The 19,738-nt window shown below is 39.0% G+C and overlaps 1 protein-coding gene across 4 annotated transcripts in view; it reads left to right on the top strand.

Moving 5' to 3' along the window:
- The window catches only part of TMEM245 (transmembrane protein 245), a 128,213-nt gene that overhangs the window by 77,640 nt on the left and 30,835 nt on the right, over positions 1-19,738 (top strand). For all 4 annotated transcript variants that reach the window (XM_088135471.1, XM_088135946.1, XM_088136983.1 and 1 more), the window contains 6 exons: positions 3,846-3,928; positions 8,728-8,818; positions 10,591-10,689; positions 12,469-12,600; positions 14,996-15,118; positions 16,274-16,419. In XM_088135471.1, the coding sequence (XP_087991597.1) occupies positions 3,846-3,928; positions 8,728-8,818; positions 10,591-10,689; positions 12,469-12,600; positions 14,996-15,118; positions 16,274-16,419 (674 nt within the window). The remainder of the gene's footprint in view (positions 1-3,845; positions 3,929-8,727; positions 8,819-10,590; positions 10,690-12,468; positions 12,601-14,995; positions 15,119-16,273; positions 16,420-19,738) is intronic.

Below are 19,738 nucleotides of genomic sequence, written 5' to 3'. Positions count from 1 at the left end.
CTTCTGTTGCCCTGGTTCACATGATCATACATTTATGCTTCTATTTAATGACATGCAAATCTGTGAAGCACTCCACACTGGTTGGTGAGTCAGGCAGCGTACAAGTTATGCAGCATCTGGTTTTTGGTCTGGCTTTGATCCCTGACCCATTAATGATCTTCAGTTTGGGGAAAAATAGGTGGTCTCCCTCTTTCTATCTTCTTAATCTAACCAGTGCTTGTATAGCTTTAAATAAAAAGCAATTGAAAAAAAAGTAAATAGTCCTACTAAAGGAGAATGGTGTGAGAGGGAAGTTGCTCAAATAGTCATCAAATGATCCTTAGCTTGTTTGTGTTAATATGTGATATCCAGCAGTACAGTAATAACAACAACAACAACATAAAAGAACTGGAAAAAATCACAAAATATAAAGACTTGCAAATAGAAGTAGAATGACTATGGCAAAAGAAAGCAAAGATAGTACCAATAGTTATAGGCGCCTTAGGTGCGATCCCAAAATATCTGGAGCGCCACTTGAACTCCATCAGCATTGACAAAATCACCATCAGTCAATTGCAAAAGGCAGTTATACTTGGAACAGTTTATATCCTACAACAATACTTTTAACACCATCAAACAACATCTCCCTATCATAGGTCCTATCACAAGATATAATTGGGTTTCATCAGTGTACTGATGATAATGAACCCCAAACCAGAATATGAACTCACAGCAGTTTCATATAAATATTGAAAAAGAGGGGATAGAATAGAACCCTGTGGCATCCCACACAGGAGGGTCCTAGGGAGCGATTCTCCCCCCTGCCAACACCTGGAATCAGCCCTGGAGAAAGGAGAGAACCATCAGAAAACATTCCTCCCAATCCCCAAATCACAAAGCTGGTTCAGAAGGATACCATGGTTGATGGTATTTAAAGCCAAGGAACACAAAGATGGATACACCACCTCCATCCCAGCTCCATCACAGGTCATTGACAAGCACAACCAAGGCTTTCTCCGTACTAAATCCTGGCCTGAAACCCGATGGACTGATGTTAATGTCCTGCACTGCCAAATCAAACTAAGCCGCCTCAAGACAAAGAACAGATCTAATGTGCAGCCTCTGGTGTGCATCAGGATGTCAGTGAATTGGAACGGCTCCATGGTTGCCATGCAGGCCATGAACTCCTGAGCTGCCCCAGACTCAACATCCAGGTGACAGATTGAGATCCCCAAGGACCAATATCCTTGGGAACTCTACTGCCATCCCAGCAACAGAATCCAGCAGTTCTGGCAGGGATGCCGCTGGGCAGCAGAGAGAGTGGTCACCAGCAACAATCCCAACTGTTCCATTATGCCCAACTTTAGCTAGAGCACCAGTTATCTGCAGAACAGAGTCCTTGAAAGCCTGTAACAAATCGTGGGGGACAGCAGCCACCCCTCCTCCCCTTCCCTGGGCTCTTGGCTGGTGCAGAACCTGAAACATGGGTGGGCACATTTCCAAGTGGGGACATCTCAGGTCAGCACTCCTCCAAGATAAAATCATGGTTAAGGGCAGCTTCGTTACACACTGACCTGGCATTCAGAAGCAACAGCTGACGTCAACGCCATTGAGGATCCAGTTGTCAGACACTGAGGGTAGAAGCCAAGGGCCAGACGGCAGGACTGCATGTGACCCGCCCTCAGATTCTCACCATACCTCTCTTTGCCTATCACCATCAAGATGGCCCTGCCTGCCCTCTCAACTCCCTCCTTCCCACCCCCCTCCACCATGCTTCCTGCCCAGGCACACATATCCAATCGCGCCTCACATACACCCCACAAGACAATTCCTCTATAACCCAACCTGTCACACTGGAACTCGGTCATCTCCAAACACACCTGTCTCAAGGCACTCAGCAGTCTGGGGATCCAAGGGCCACCACAAGTAAGGAATCTCCCCACACACAAACCCCCCACCCAATTCCCTCACCCCCCATACAGGGTAGGCACCCTAATGATGACACCAGCTAAGAGGCCCAAGGCAGTCAGATCCAGGAGGCCAATGTCCAGGGGTGGGGGGGCACAACAGGCTGAGGGCCATCATGTCTACAAAGGCTGCAAAGTCCACCACACTAGTCATCCTCCACCACAATGCCAGCATCAAGGCCCTGACTGGGCTTATAGTCTTCACTGCAACTCCTCTTGGGCCCAGTGGGTAGGCCCAAGACATGGCCCTAATCTCACCACTGCAGTAGCCCAGACATACAGCCTCTGGCCTTGAGCACCCAGCACTGCCACTGTCCAGGGCCCAAGCGCTGCTTTTGTTTCTCATTGCCCCCACAGTCTTCTGCTTATTCCACAGCCACCAAATCTCATAGCAGCTTCCCAGCTCTGCCTCCATTCTTTTCCTCTCTTTCTCGGGCCTCCTGGAGCCTCAAAGGCCTTGGGTGTCTCCAGGACTTTGCAACAGACTAGAGAGCCAGTAAGTACCATAAAGGACCCCCCTGTTCCCCCCTTGATGCCAGAGGGCTCCCTCACTAGCTCAGTAGTCGGAGGGGTCAGCAAACCCACCAAAAAAAACAACAACACAGAAATGAAGACAGCATCCACACCAACCCCTCCTCAGCACCCAACCCACCCAGTCACTATTACCTAATCTCACCCAATGGCAGCAGGAATGGATTTTTTCCAATTTAAGTACTGTCCCAGAGTGTACTACAAATTATAATTTGATCATTTATTGGAATGCTATTTGTACGTTTGTCTCATCAGTGCTAATCTCTTTCTAGATTGTTCAAAAACATTTCTGTGGACAAAGATAATCTATTTGGAAAACCATTATTATTATACCAGCTAATCCCTGGTGACCAAATTTAACTAAATTAATTCTTCATAATAATTGTTCATAGCTTTCCCATATTGTAGTATTGCTGACTGACAAAAGATGTATGTGTTTTACAGTAACAATTAGCTAACAGAATTAGATCGATTCCTTGCTGCGTCAGTTTATAGGAAATATAAATAATAACCTAACTACAGAATCCATTGCAGGATATTTCTGGGATCAGATCAATCTGAAACATGTAAATAGATATTTGTAGAATAAAAGATAATGGAAAATAATGAACATACAATTACAAATTCTTGTCAATTGTTTTCTTAAACATTACACAGAATCAAAGCACTGCACTCAGTTGCCATAAACACTTATTGTTAATCAAAATGTTAATTCAAGAACCTCTTAATTGTACATTTGATCTTTATGTTGTCCAACAGTGCTCTGTTTAGAGGTAATATAAATAAACCTAAATAAAAATAGAATATTAATTAAAAGCAAATAGGATCCTTCCTTCAAATCAGTTATAGGTAATTGCCTCATGCTGGCAGTGAAAATACTGCTGAACAGATTTTTCTGACAGTGATTCTGGTAATTCAAGGGAATTTCATTTCTTCTACAGCTCACTGATTCTTTTAGTTCTAATATTAGTCCTCAACATTGCCCTAGTTAGGATGCTGATCAGAAATATCTTTTTCTATTTGTATTATGCTAGTTATATCCTATTCTTACTTGGCATGAATAATTCCTGCTTTATTCATCTCTGTGTTAAGTTACTGTAATGCATCTGATATGGGATTGCCTTTGAAAAAATCAGAAACTGGTCTAGAATATAGTTGACAAGGGTTACACAAAATACCAATCTTAGTCACAAAATAAATGTGAGGTATCTAAAACCCAGTGAAGTTTCTAAAAATCTAGCAGATTCAACAGCAGCTATAACAGGAGTAGCACCTCTTATTGTTTACAGTATAACTCTAACCTTTGTTTATATATTCACTGCTGTGATAAATTCATTTTTATTTTGTGTTCTCTCTATACTGCACTAGGTTCATCAGGAAAGTGTACATATGATTGAGGTAACAAGCAGGTTGATTAATGAAACGGTAGCCAATCACCCAGAGTGGGCCAAGTAAGTAATGCCATACCTGATAGGATATAAATGTTCTCTTGATCCTGATATTGATTATCCATGATTGTACCTGGCTGTGGAAAATGTAGGAAAGAGGTTAGAATTTATTTTTGCCTTTTGTTGAATTTTGAAAGCTTTTCAAACTAATAAGATATTGGCTTTAATGAGAAGAATACTGCTAGATTGAGAAATGTGTGTAAAAAACTCTCCTTCACTATTCCCAAATCATTGTGGAAGTTTTTGATACTGCCTCAGTATCAAATTACTATCTTACCACTATTGTTATGTTAAGTAAGAAAGTCATGTGTGCTAAGATTTCCTAATTATGCAGAGGGAATTTCCTTAAAAATAAAATTATTTAAATTCTTCCTTGGGTCTTAAAACAGAAAAGCTATCCTAGGTCAGATAATTATTCTATCTGATAAAGAATTCTGTTCTCATAGTAGTTGGTGATAAGCCAATAGGAGACTCTCAAGCAGAATTTTTTTACAATAGCATTTTCCTATTCATATTCTTAGCAACTCAAATCAAGAGGCATACTTCACTGGAAGAAACCATGTTTGACATTTTATCCACTTTTTCTGTGCCATGTATAGTCTGGTGATTTGCAGCATACAGTACCTAAGATTTACACAGTTCCTGTTTGTTCTTCCTTAAATCAATTTTTTCTTTAAGAAAATGCCAACAGATCTTGGTGAGCACCCAGACATGCATCAGAACAGCTTTTCCCCTTTAAATTTAGTTTGGGGCATAACTTTATATATCATTTTCTGAACTGAATAAGTCCCAACTTTTCTCACAACCACATTGTTCCAGTCCTTTTATCATTTTGATTGTCCTTTCCTCTACCTTGATAGCTCTGCAGTATCCATTTTGAGATGCACAGAGGACAGTTATACATAATATAATTTTCAGAATATCAACTGCTCTAGGAGCTGATTATCTTTTATATTGTTTTCTTTTTTTTTTTAAGAGAACTTGGTTTAATTTTTGTGGATTTTTTAATTGTAGACCAAATTGGACTTCTCCAGAAGGAAGGGCTGTATAGAAAAGAACTAATAGAAAATACTCAACATTTCCAAGTGTAGTTGCACCATTTGTTCACATAAAACCATTACAACATTTGCAGTTATATTTCTAACATGATATTTGACTTTCATACAACAGCCTCATATTAAGTCAATATTTTCCTGGAACTGTCCATCACAATTACTCAGGAGGTGTGATGGAATGGAATTATGAAGGGCGAGCACAGGGAGACAAACATTTTCTTAGCTTGCCAGAACCGCGTGGGAGGATCAAGAGGATGAGACTGGCACCTCCCTGAGGAATTCACACTGTTGTGGCTGGAGGACTGTGGGAACTGGGGTTTTAGTCTGGGAAGATTGATGTCAGACCTAGCCCAAGGAACTCCAAGAGACAATGCTAATTCAGTTCAGCTATGTTTATTAGCTACAACCACTAGCAAGAATCTTCCCAGACTGAAACCCCAGTTCCCACAGTCCTCCAGCCACAACAGTGTGAATTCCTCAGGGAGGTGCCAGTCTCATCCTCTTGATCCTCCCACGCGGTTCTGGCAAGCTAAGAAAATGTTTGTCTCCCTGCGCTCGCCCTTCATAATTCCATTCCATCACAGGAGGCATCCAAACAAGCAATATAGTTTAACAAAGGCAATATCTGAAATAAATGAGACACGGCAGAGAGAGATCTATCAAAATCTGTGGTATAGGTTACCCAGCCTCTACTTAAACGATCTAGCCCACACTTAATTAGTTTGTTAATCAGAATGTCATGAGATACTGTTTCAAATGCTTTACTGAAATCAAGGTATTTATAACATTTCCACACCCAACTACAAAGTTAACCAGTCCAAAAATGAGACAAAATTATCCTGGAAAGACAAATCTGTGGTGACTTTAAATGTAAAGTCACCACAGATTTGTCTTTCCAGGATAATTTTGTCTCATTTTTGGATCGGTTAACTAAGGGTTTAAAGATGAATATACTTATCATTTACTCTAAAATCTTCCATGACAGAGAGGTAAAATTCTTAGATCTATAAATGACTGTGCACTGGAGCAATTCGTGATGAAACCAACGAGGGAGGGGGCAACACTAGGTTACTCTTAAATAGAACTCAGGACTTGATGAGAGAAATACATGTAGTTGAGCCGATTGGGAATAATGATCATAATGCAATAAAATTAAACATTCAAAGGAGTAATAACCTATATATTCAGTCCCACACAGTCGCAAAATTGAAAAGACTGCTGAAAAGGAAACTCAAAGGGATGGTCAAAAGGGCAAGCTCCCCACCAGAAAGCTTGGCTGTTATTAACACCACAATAATAGAGGCTCAAGCACAGTGCATTCCTGAAATTATGGAAATGGCCCCATAGTCCAAGAAGAGGCCTGCATGGTTGACTAGCATTGTAAAGGAAGTTATTAGGGCCAAAAAAGTATCTTTTAGAAAATGGAAGACCTGTCCTAATGAAGAAAACGAAAAAGGCATGTGAATTCTAGCAAAGGAATTTCAAAGAGACAGGAGGGAGGCAAAAAAAAAGAATTTTTTTTTGAGGGGCATATTGCCAAAACTGAAGACAGATAATAAAAGATTCTTCAAATACATTAAAAGCAGGGAAGCTAACCAGCCATTGGTCCCTTGGATGAAGAATAAGTCAAAGATGTGCTAAGAGGAGGAAAGGAAGTTGCAGAGAAGCTAAATGAATTCTTTACCTCCATCTTCATAGAAGAAAAATTGAGAGAGATTCCTGAACTTGAACTCCTGTTCTCAGGAATGGAATCGGATGAACTTAGCCATATAGTGGTGACAAGATAAGATGTGCTAGGCCTTATTGAAAACTGAACATCAGTAAATCCGCAGGCCTTGACATCTACCCAAAGGTTATCAAAGAGATTAAAGCTGAGATTAAATGCAACCTGTCTCTACACTTAGCATCTGTAATTGAGGACTGGAAGGTGGCTGACTCCAATGTTTAAGAAGGGCTCACAGTGAAATCCAGGAAATTAGAGGCCTGTCAGCTTAACATCTGTTCTGGGGAAGATAGAAACCTGTTAAACCTATTTCTGCTATTAAAGATAGAATTACCGAGCATTTGGTACAGGCCTTGCTCAGAGATACCTAATATGGCTTCACTAAGAGAAGGTCCTGTCTAACTAATTTACTAAAGTTTTTTTTAAGGTTTTAATAAACAGGTGGATAAGGGTGAGCCAGTACACAGCATCTGCTTACATTTTCAAAAAACCCTTGATAAAGTCCCTCATCAAGACTTCTCAGTAAGCTTAACAACCATGAAATAAAAAGGCAGGTCTTCTTGTGAATAAGCAACTGGCTAAATAATAGACAACAAAGTAGGAGTAAATGGACATTTCTCATAATGGAGGGATGTAACTAGTGGGGTCCCCCAGGGTTCTGTCCTAGGACCAATGCTTTTTTAACATGTTTATAAATTATCTGGATTGGGTGTGACTAGTGGAATAACTAAGTTTGCTGATGATACTAAATTGTTCAGAGTGGTAAAAACAATAATGGATTGTGAAGAGGGATCTCTGCACATTAGGGGAATGGGCATCAGAATGGCAGAATGGCAAATGTTATTCAATGTGAGCAAGTGTAAAGTGATACGCATCCTTTACATTTACTACTATCCTGATCCTAATTAGAGAACCAGTTTGGTGTAGTGGTTAAGGCACTTGGCTAGAAACTGGGAGACCATGAGATCTAGTCTGCCTTAGGCATAAAGCCAGCTGGTAACCTCGGGCCAGTCATTCATTCAGCACTAAGAAGGCAGTGGAAAACCACTTCTGAAAATCTTGCTGAAAAAAACTGCAGAGACTTGTCCAGGCAGTTGCCAGGAGTCAATGCTGACTCAAAGGCACAAAAAGAAAAAAATAATAAACTTATCTACTCACACAAACTAATGGGATCAGAGCTAGCAGTGACTGATGGGGAAAGAGAGCTTGGAGTAATGATAAACAGTTCAAAGAAGATGTCAATACTAGAGCTAGAGAAGTTTCAGAAGAGGGCAACTAAGCTGGAGCAGCTTCCCTATGAGGAAAATTGCAACATTTAGGGTTTTTTAATCTAGAAAGGAGGCAAATAAGAGAGAACATGATTGAGGTGTAAGAAATTATGCATCGTGTGGATAAAGTAGAGAAGGAGAAGCTATTTTCCCCTTTCTAAAATATTAGAACCACCCAATGGAACTGCATCCTGGAAGCATCAAGACAGACAAAAGGAAATATTTGTTTACATAATGCATAATTCAACTTTGGCATTTGCTACCATGAGACGGTGCTGGCTACCAACTTGGCTTCAAAAAAGGGTTAGACTAATTCATGGAAGTCATGGGGATCAGTGGTTATCAGCCTTGTTGGCAGTGTGACTTCCTCTGAAGGCCACCTGGTGGGAGGCTTAGTGAGCTTCCTTGTGCAGTTGGTTGACTACTGTGAGAACAGATTGCTGGACTAGATGGGCCAGGGATCTGAGCCAGGAGGGCACTGATTATGTTAACATTCTGAGTATCTCCACAGATTGACCAAGCACAAAACAGAATCACCCACTAAATTGTCAGAGAACTATCCAAGCACCTTTTAGAAACCCTCAGAATCCATTAGGCATCTGGGGTGGGCCATTCTAATCAGTCCCCGACTGTGATGGAATGTCTGGCAGGTACTAAGCTGTCTCTTTGTCTGTCTGTATTATTTATTATGTTTATACATACAGTCAGAATATATGCAATCAGAATGCATTTTTAAAATTTTTATTTCTTAATTAGCTGGCTTCCCGAAGCTCAGGTTATTCAGAAGGCTTTGAATTCAGCTGCTACTAATGTTTATCAGTATGGACGAGAATGGATAACGCATAAGGTAATGATGAGATTCCTCTTTGGAGATTAATGTTCTGCTACTTCCTACTTTCCTTTCAAAAAGATTCATGATCCTAGAAATAACCTTTGATTCATATTTCATCAATAACATTGACATAGTTTGCAAATAGATGATCTGCAACTATATATTATAGATAGTCCTCAAGTTACGACCATTCATTCACTGACCATTCGTTCTGCAACTGTTTGAAGTTACAACGGTGTTGAACGAAGGGACTTACAACCAGTCCTCAAAGTTCCAGCCATTGCAGCGTCTTTCTGGTCACGTGTACAAAATTTGGGTGCCTGGCAACCAGCTTGCACTTAAGACCAGTTGCAGCATCCAGCGGTCACGTGATCACCATTTGTGCTCTTTGCTGGTTTCTCCCAAGCAGAGTCAGTGGGAAGCTGGTAAGGAAGGTTGCAAGTTGCTGGGGTAAGTCTCCCTCTGAGACTTTCTTCGCTCAGGTGCACCACTCCCTCCTTCCCCCCTTCGCTTGCGTACACCCTGCATCCTCTTTCCCGGGCCTCCTTGCACTTGCACACAAGCATGCATGCACCCCATGCCTTCTTTCCACAGCATCCCTGTGATCGCACACATGTACCGTGCACCCTCTTTCCACGACTTCCCTGTGATCACACACGCCCCACTTCCTCTTTCCCCAGCCTCCCTGCGATTGCATGCACGCGGCATCATTCCCCAGCCTTTCTGAGCTCGTGTCACACCAAGCACCCCCTCCCCCAACTTGCACAGCCTGCGCCAAGCCTCCCGCACTCCCCTGTGGCACCCGTGCTCTCCTTACCTGGGACTTCCTTCGCTTCCCGCTTAATGACCCACATGTCTTGGGGTTACGATTACAACTGGGGCTGCCTGGATTGCCATCAGTAAACGATGCAGTCACATGATGTGCTTTACGGCCACATCACTTAACAACAGTCATAATTGCAGTCATAATTGCAGTCTCAATTGCAGTCATAATTCAAGGACTACCTATAATGAAAAAATACATTTTATGCTGCTAATCATCAAATTTCATAGCAGTCTGCAAAATAAAACTATAAAAAGTATTTAATAAAATAGATATATCAAATTATCTGGAATAAAACCAGAGGCTTGCAGTTGTTATTAAACTATAATTTTCAAATGATAGATAAGCTCAGTTTTGAATTCTCCTCTCCCTCCTAATACCATTATGAGATCAGGTTTTAACAATACAGTATATTTAATGTTTGTGAATTCCAACAAAATAGGAAGACTTGCACAAGCATATTTGGAGAATGTACAATGGGCCTTATTAAACAGAAATAACTGAGCAAAAAAATTGTGGTTTTGAAATAACTTAATGCAGTTCTGGGTTTGATACTCTGAGTTCTATTACTTGTTCTTTTTATATCCATTCTGATTACCGTTGTGATTTAATTATATAAACCAAAGACATAACGACTGAAATTGTTATTGTTACAATTTAAATACTAGCCAAATGCTATGTAAATGTTTTCACACTGAATAACAATGTAAAAGTGCTCTCAATAAATAGAGACTCCTTGGAAAAGAAAATATACTCCTAGTTATTGTAAATCTAATTATTTTTTCAACATTTGCAATATTTCTAGCAAGAAAATGAATAAATGGGATGAGGAGGGGTCGATTCTACCTAAAATAGTTTCTTTAATTAATGAATATTTAGTAAGTATAGACAAAGGTACATAATACATAATCTATATATGTTCCTTTTCAAATATTTTGACACATATCTTTTTTGTGTTTTATAGCTTGATAAAATATTAGGAGAAAAAGTAAATAACACTGCTGTGATTGAAAAACGAGTTCTGGAGCTTTGGGACAGACTATATCATTCTTGGTTTGTGAAAGTAAGTATCTTTTTTATATTGCCAATATATTAGTCCAAGAAAAATTGCAGTGTAATGTTTTGTTAGTAGTTACAAAGATAAATTCTACCTGGTATGATTATGTAAATACCTCTTTCAAGATAACATGATTCTGTTTGGGAACTTGGTGCTTGCAATGAAGGGACTGGGAGCAGGGGGGATGCATGGGCTAAAGTGACATCTGAACAGTCCCTAACAATTATTGATTTATATTGAATTAGCAATACGCATGACAATGTATAATTAGTGACGTTGGTGACCAGAAGTACCTATTATGAACTTTTTCCTGGGAAAGGACAGCCTAGCTACAATAGTTCACATGCTATAAGCGTGAATACACATCAATAACTGTATTGTATTTTAATGTATTATGTGTGGATCTGTCTTTGTGCTTGGTCTGGAAGATGCAACTGTTGTAGAATGTGTGGCCAAGTTGCTGAGTAGGATGCTGCACATCATTGCTGAAACTACTGCACTGGCCACTAAGTCAGCTACTGAGCCAGTTTCAAAGTTTAACTCTTTATATATAAAGCCCTAAAGAACTTGGGACTGGAATTCCTGACAGATTGTCCTTGTCACCACAGATCAGGTCAATTGTTAAAACATCTAAAGTGGTCCACCTCATGTGACAAAAACCAAAGTATCTGGCAGTTACTTGCAGGCAGGCCTTCAGACTTCACTCTGAAATGTTAACTCTTTATACTGACACCACTGCAATCCTGTTTCTGATTCACTTTCATCTTAGTTGCCTTGGCCCAATATTGTAGGGAGGAACAGATGGCTATAACCATCAGAAAATTGGAGTAAATCTATTTTTCAATAGTGCTAAAATCCACAAATCGACAGACAATCTATAGAGCAAGTTAAGTGCTTCAGGTACTTAGGGGTAGTATTTCAGTCCTCCAGAAGTAATAATGCCCAAGCCACATATAGTATGCCTTTTTCTATGACATAAAAGACTATAACAGCTATTTTAAGATTCTTTCAGACACAGAGAATGTATTCATCCCAGCTACCATCAAAATTTTAGTAATAAAAGTAGTTACACATTTACTATACAGTGTGCAATTGAACCTCTGTCTTTGCTTAGAAACTTTTGAAAAAGTACAAACTGGCTTCCTAAGAGCTCTTCCTTGACTTCCATATATGCGCCTAAGGAAAAGGCCTAGGAGGTAATTAGACAGAGGACTGAGTATATTGAATTCCAGGATCATCTAACTCAAACCACATGGATCTAGTGCCCTCTCAGAGAAATACAGAGGCAAAGTATTTATATTATCTCACCTATCTTAAGTACCAGTGATCCTTCTCCAGAGCACTTTTCAATGCCTACCTTCAGTAAACTTGGAGAGCAAATATCACTACCCAGAGGCTATATCTATGTGCATCAGGAAAAATTAAGACCTTAAAGAAGGGTCCCCAAACTCTTCAACTCATTGACCCCTTCATGAAATTTCAGATTGTTCATCAACCCCCAAACATTTATTATATGAAAATAATCTAATAAATGCTACTTTAATAGTATTGTGAATAATAATAATCACATTAACCCCTTGGATAGTCCAATCAACCCTTGGGGTTTGATATTGACCATTTTGGGGAACTCTACCATAAAGCATGTTTTTTGTGATGTAAATTTTACTGAGATCTGTAATCTAGGCTACTCCAGCTTTTATTGAAAATAAATATGTTCCTTGTACCCCTTGCCCTCTGAAATTCAATCCATGTAAAGTTTTGTAATATTTTACTCTTGTTTTATAGAATGCAACTCATTCTGGACAACAAAAAAGTCACAAAAAGCATTTATACCGTGAGCATGGTTGGGCAAGTGACATGCTTGATTGGCAAGATGTTGCTTCTTTTGTTCATGAGAATATTGAAACATTTCTTTCGGTATGTGTTTTTTATAATAAATATTACAGGAAGCACTATGTCCTAATTTCATTCATTTTAACAAAAATAAAAGCAGATGGGCATAGAATTGTGTCCAGGGACTTGGCCTTGTTAAAATCAGCATCTGGAATTCACTTTTGGCTCTTCATCAGCATTCCAGTCCTAGATGTGCTGGCTTACAGCTCTTATAATTCTTAGTATAGTCTTTCCTGTCTGTAAAATGGCTTTATTTTTCCTCATATTCTGTTTTTCCTGAAGCTTTCTGTGAATTCCTAGCCTCCATTACCTTAAATTTTTTCCATCATTATCTCTATCCTTTTTTTCTAAATCTCTGTATATCTCTGTACTGACTTCCTTCTGCACACAAACCATTCTCTCTCACACATATGAACATTCCTTTGAGCCAGATTCAGCAAAAAAGAAGAAGAAAAACAGTATGGAAATGGGATAAAGGGAAGGGTAACTGTAGTGGAAAGGGATGGAGTAAAAGAGAGAGGGTAAATAAAACTGGATGGGGAAGAGATGAATCGGCAAAGAAGTAAAGTGTCAGAAACCTCGCAACTATTATCCATTGCGCCTAGTTTACTTGCTTCGGTTCTGCCATTACAAGAAGGAGGGTGGGAAGAGAGAAACAGAAGAAGAAACCGTTAGAGGCAGATGCTATGTTATCTGTTCTCAGGAATGCCAAGGTCATACCAGCATGAGACCAGGAGGAACCAGGAAAAAGGACTATGGGCTGGGAAGGGGGGAGTGAAGGGAAAGGGGCTTAAGTAAAGATTGGTCCACATGGGCTTTTTAGTTTCAGGAATGCTTTTGAGACTGTACACTTCTTTTCAATAAATGGACTTTTCATTGGACTTGTTTGAGTCTCAAGGGAGTCATCTTTATTGGGAATTGAGTATTGCAGGTTCTCACATAAAGAAGAGAAATGAAAAAATCTGTATACCCTTTGCTCATAAGTCATGAATCATTAAGTAGTAAATCTTAACACTTTTTACAAGCCTGAAAAGGACTAAACTATTTGCTCTACATATATAGACTGTGAGCATGTACACTGAGACAGGAGAAAGGGAGAAATTTGGCTCCACACCTGTTTTTCTAAAGTCCTGCCTTTTTAAATGATGTATTCTGGTTCTATTCTGCAAATACAAGCTGACCCCACTCTTGAGCCTCATGTCAAAGATAAATTGTTTTGGAAAAAATATTGTCTTCCTTTATAGTATAGTATAATACTATAATAAATATAGTAATTATTAAACTAGCAATTTAAATGATTAGGCTTATATGTTTAGAACATGTTGTAATATATACATGCATGCATGCATACATGCATGCATACACTATTGGAAAACTTGAAAGACCAGGTTAGGGATAGATTGTCATGAAGAAAATCTTTCTGGTTGCTAAGAAAAACAACTTGATGGTCTATGTATATACATACATACCTTATACATATACATATATTTCTTTTACTCCACTAAGAGTTATTAGCTGCTTAATATGTCACTGATATATTACTTGCTCTATACTTATATTTACCAACTTGATTAGTGATAGAATAAGTCTGATCTAGATTGAATGTACTGAAATTGATAAAGATTGTCAAAATTTACTTGGAACTCTTTTTTGCATATAATCAGAACTATTGCATATATTGAACTTGATATATATCGGATATCAGAACTTGAAATGGCCTCTGTGTTGTTGCATGCTTCCTTTTTAGGCTTTGTTTTTCTTCCTGCATGAGCCTTGTTCTTTATTCTCCTTTTTTTAAAAAAATCCAAGCTAAAACTACTTAACAGTATAATCAGTTTTAGGAGTTTTATAGTCAGTTTTAAATCCAATTTCAAGTGCATTTATGAGATTTTATTTTACAAATTTATGCCACACATACAACTCCCTATTTCTTTCAATAAATAAAAAGTGTGATGATACACTGGAAACTATCCTTGAGATAATCTACTTATTTGTATGGAAGAAGCTTTAAGTTATATATTAGATTCTATTTTGAAAAATATTTTTCAGTAATATTATTTTAACTGCATATGAATTCACAATTTTTAAATAGAAACTCAAGATCCACTGATGCAGATGCTAATGCTATAAACCATTATTGTCATAAATATTCTATACTATCACAAAATATTGTCTATTGAAAGATTTTATCAGTTTTGCCTTCAAGTTATTCATAACATTGGAAAGGACTGTTTAAGACACTGAGTCTTAACTCTATGCTCAATGCAGGAATCTAAATTAAAATATTCCAGATGGTTATATAGAATGTTTTTTTCCTTAAGTTTCAGTCAAATTGTCTTCCTATAAGTTAAATCCATTATTCCATGTCCTGTGCTCTGAGATGATAGAGAATATGCATCTAATTCTGCTCTTTTTCTAGATCCTAGAATCCCTCTGGGTAGTGATGAGTCATAATGTTAGCCTCCTTTTCACCACAGTTACAACTTTAGTAACAGTCCTTTTCCACAGCGGCACTGCAGTTCTTAATTTTGTTCTTTCACTGGTAAGTATGACCACACTTTTTGAATGGACTTAACCTTCTCTTTACAGTGAGCAGAACATGTGAGCACCCATGACCTGGATATCCAGCACAGATTCTATTGTGAGCTTTTGCAAAATCATGCAGTAATGACAAGGCGCAGAGAACTTGTGAGAGAAAAATAAGGTGGTTTCATATGTTGCAGGGCTTTTGAAAAAGGTAGTATTATCAAAAAGCACTGCTGGTACTTTCTGCAAAATTCCAGCTAAAATGAGAGAAATCAACTCATGGAGAGGGTCAGCTGAATTGATTCCAGGGGTCAAACATCAGAGATCTAGGATAAGTGGGTGGGTGGGTGGATGGATGGATGGATGGATGGATGGATGGATGGATGGATGGATGGATGGATGGATGGACGGACAGACGGGTGGGTGGGTGGGTGGGTGGGTAGGATTTTTGCATCACTGACTCAAGTAGATTGGTCAGGCTTTGCTCTAGCATAGAAGGCTTTAAAGTCCCAAATTCCAGGACTATATCCAGCTGAAAATCCCAGCAAAGCTCTCTGAAAAAAAATACTGAAGTATGATTCCTCTGTTATTCCATTCAGCTTCTATACTTGGAATGAGGAAGTGCACTATCTTATTTGTCTCAGGCAGAAAAATATTTGAGGTCAGGTCTACTGTTAAGCTCTGTAACCAGCAGATGTAAATTCCTCCACTGCAGTACAAATATTGTTTCCTCAAAATCCTATGAATCTGCTGTACTAGAAGCTGTTTTTTGTCCACACAAATGGACTAGTTCTAGTGCTCATTATGGTCTCTAGATCTGATTATATCCTACAGGCCATGCCAAATAGCTTTTAAATATAAATAAAGCATGAATTTAGAAACTAAAAATGCTCACATTACTTCTCTGATCCTAGTGGAGAGTTAAAACAGTTACTCAGTTGGAAAGATTGGTATTTTCAAGGTCCTAAGGCACAAAGAAGTACTCTATCTCATTGAACTCTCTGGACAGCCCTGACCAAGATCCCATCTAAAGGAAAGAGGGAGTATGGGAAAAACTGTTTTAGGAATTACTTATTTGCTGAAAACAGATTTATTTTTCCTTTTTTTCTTTCTTTCATAATACTCGGAACTTTGAGTTAAAAATTCAAGTTTTCTTCTACCTGTTTTACAGGTGATTTTCCTGACCACATTATTCTACCTTCTAAGTTCCAGTGATGAATATTATAAGCCAGTGAAGTGGGTGATCAACTTGATCCCTTTGTCACAGTCTGATGCATCTTCAAATATAGTCAGCCAATCTGTGGAGGAAGCTATAAGGTATAGTAGTTAATGGAGTCTCTTTATATAATATGCATGGTTTGTATGACTTCTGAACAATTTTGTCCTGTCCTTTTATTGAAATGTTAAAACATTGTTTCATCATTACAAAAAAATCCCAGATTGAAGCCAGAGACATCAAAACAACTTCTTGCTCCCCTGTGAGCTAAAGAAAAAGTTTGGACTGGGTATGAATAGCTTTTCTTTATTTTTAGCCTGACGTTATACTGACCCACTATTTCTGAAAAAGACACTAGGTTAGAAGATCAGAACAGAATCCTAGATAGCAGTAGGAGGTTCAAAATATGCAATTGCAGATAATTGCAAATGCCTATCTGACTGCTACATCATTACTCAGCCAGTTAACCTACAAGGGTGAATTAGCTAATTCAGAGTCTTGATGGGAAATAGGTCCCAATTATTCAAAAATTCCTATATTAAAGTAGTAGTTACTAGTAGATTCCTATCTTCTACTACATTTTCAATGTTCAATCAGTTATCATCAATTCACACAACTAACTAGGAATATTCCTGAGGTTCTCTTTCATTCCTTATAATTAGACTTTTCATCCCTTCATTATGCCTGATCTTGGATTTAGTTTTGGATCTACTGAACCCTATTTACTCTTTGTTTTAAAATTTAGAAGTACCTTTGAGTATGGGACCACAGTATTTGCCCAAATTTTCTTTAGTTTTTCTTTTTATATAGGATTAATTTATTATGTGCCATCAAGTCGGGGTCAACTGTTAGCGACCACATTGACAGACCTTCTCCAGGATGATCTGTCCCCAGTCTGTCTCTTCAGGTCTTCCAAGTGCACCCATTGCCACTATCGAGTCCATCCACCTTTCTGCTGGTCACTCTTTCCTTCTTTTTCCTTTCACCTTTCCCAGCATTATAGACTTCTAAAGAGAACAAGGTCTCTGCATAATTTGTCCAAAATACAATAATTTGAGCCTGGTCATTTCTTCAAGTGTCTCTGGATTGATTTATTCTATAGTCTATTTTTTGTTGCCTTGGTAATCCAGAGTATTCTCAGGAGTCTTCTCCCAAACCAAAGTTCAGAAGTGTTAATATTCTTTCTGTCCCACTTTTTTATTGTTCAGTCTTCACTTCTGTAGTGTGTCACAGGAGAAACCATTGCCTGTGTAATTTTGATCTTTGTAGGTACAGACACATCATGGCATCTGAATATCTTTTCTAAGATATTTATCACTATTGTACCAAGTGCTATTCAACAATGTATTTCTTGACTGATGATACCTTTACTGTTGATAGTCTATCCTAAAAGGCAGCAGCTATCCATTTCAATGTCTGTCACTTCTAAGGCTAGTTGCTGTAACTGTTGTCTTCTTTAATCTTAGTCCAATTTTTTCACTGTGCCCCTTGCCTTTCATTACTAGAGCTTCTAGATCATTTGTATTTTCAGCTATCAGAGTAGTATTATCAGCATAGCATCGGTTATTAATATTTCTTCCCCCAGTTTTAGAACCATGCTCATTTTCTTCCAATCCAAGTTCCCTCAGTGTGTACTCAGCATATAGGTTGAATAAATAAGGAGAAAGTATACAGCCTTGTCTTACTCCTTTGCCAACCTGGAGCCATGTTCCAACTAAACTGTGGTTTCTTCTCCTGTATAAAGGTTTCTCATGAAGATAGTGAATTGTTCTGGGATTCCCATTTTCCTAAGGATATTCAATGACTTGACATGGTTGGCACAATCAAACACCTTTCTATAATCAGCGAAGCACATATTGACTTCTGGTATTCTTTTGCTTTTTCAATTATCCAGTTATGCATCAGCAGGAATGTCTCTTGTTCCTCAGCTTTTCCTAAAATCAGCATGAATATCTAGCATCTCTCTTTCCGTGTATGGCTGTAATCTGCAATGGATTATCCTAAGCATTATTTTGATAGCAGGTGAAATTAAGGATATTAAGGATATTGCACAATGATTTGCATATTCTGTTATGTCTCGTTTCTTTGGTATAACTATGTAGGCTGACCTCTTCCAGTCTATGTAGGCTGACCTCTTCCAATCTGTCATCCACATTCTCCAGATTCTCTGGCATAGTTTGGTTAGAATGTTTACTAATTCTTCTGTTGATTCCCATATTTCTGTGGGTATTTCATCTATTCCTGTAGTGATCCAATCCAGTAATGATTGGACTGCTAATATCATCTTCTAATACTAGAGGTTCTTGTGAATAGAGGGTATCTTCTAAGGTATCTTGTATGTTGATATCTCTTCTGTACAGAGTTTCAGTATACTCCTTCCATCTTTATCTCCTTTAAACCAGTTACCATCTGTCTATTGGCGTCCTTTAGCATGCATGTAGTCCTCAGGTTACGACCACTCATTCAGCGACTGTTCAAAGTTACAACAGTGCTGAACAAGGGGGACTTATGACCAGTCTGCAAAGTTGTGGCTGTCATAGCATCCCCATGGTCATGGGATTGTGATTCACACTCTTGGCAATTACAAGCATCACATGGTCATGTCATCACCATTTCCTACAAGCAAAGTCAATGGGGAAGCCAGCAGGAGGTTGCAAGTGACTTCTACCACTTTTTTGCCTGCCCACCCACCCGCAGCACCTGCGTACCTGCCCACACTCCATAGCACCTACCTGTGCACTTGCCCATGCTCCATAGCACCTGCCCACAGCAGCCACCCACTGACCAGTGCTCCATAGCACCTGTCTGCAGCATCCACTTACTCACACACACATCGACGCTCGGTACTGCCTGCCTGCAGCACCTGTCCACCTGCCAGTGGCACCCATGCACCTGCCTGCATTCTGTAGTGCCTGCCCATGGCACCCACCTACCCACCCACACTCCATAGCACATGCCCATGGCACCCACCTGCCAGGCCACAACAGCCACCCACCTACCCACACTCCAAACTGCCATACAGTCCAATTACATTTTCCTCATTATTTCCAACTCTGCATTCCACTCTCCAGCCACAAACAGCACATGTTCTTGCTTATATGTTCTTTTGATATCAAATTGAATTTGACCATAAACCTATTTTTCTGCATTAACTTAGTTGGAGCATAAATTTGGAAAACCACCATATTAAAAGGTTGTCTGGAGATTCTAATTGGTATTATTTGGCCATTGACTATCCTAGTACTGTCTCTGCTATATTCTTTATTTCTGGTGTCCTGAGTAGTAAACAGTATGATTTCTTTGACTGACAGTGTCCAATTCCAGGCCATTTCAGTTCGCTGAAGCTGAGGTTTCAATGTGTAGTCCATTCATTTCATCTTTCACTATGTTGAACTTTCCCATGTTCATGCTTCTTATGTT

This window comes from Python bivittatus, unplaced genomic scaffold (assembly GCF_059951505.1).
Source record: "Python bivittatus isolate LINGU-HERP-01145 unplaced genomic scaffold, Pbiv_v1 ctg000000_np1212, whole genome shotgun sequence".
Lineage (NCBI taxonomy): Eukaryota > Metazoa > Chordata > Lepidosauria > Squamata > Pythonidae > Python > Python bivittatus.
The sequence above is the reverse complement of the archived record's forward strand: the minus strand, read 5'-3'. Positions and strand labels throughout refer to the sequence as shown.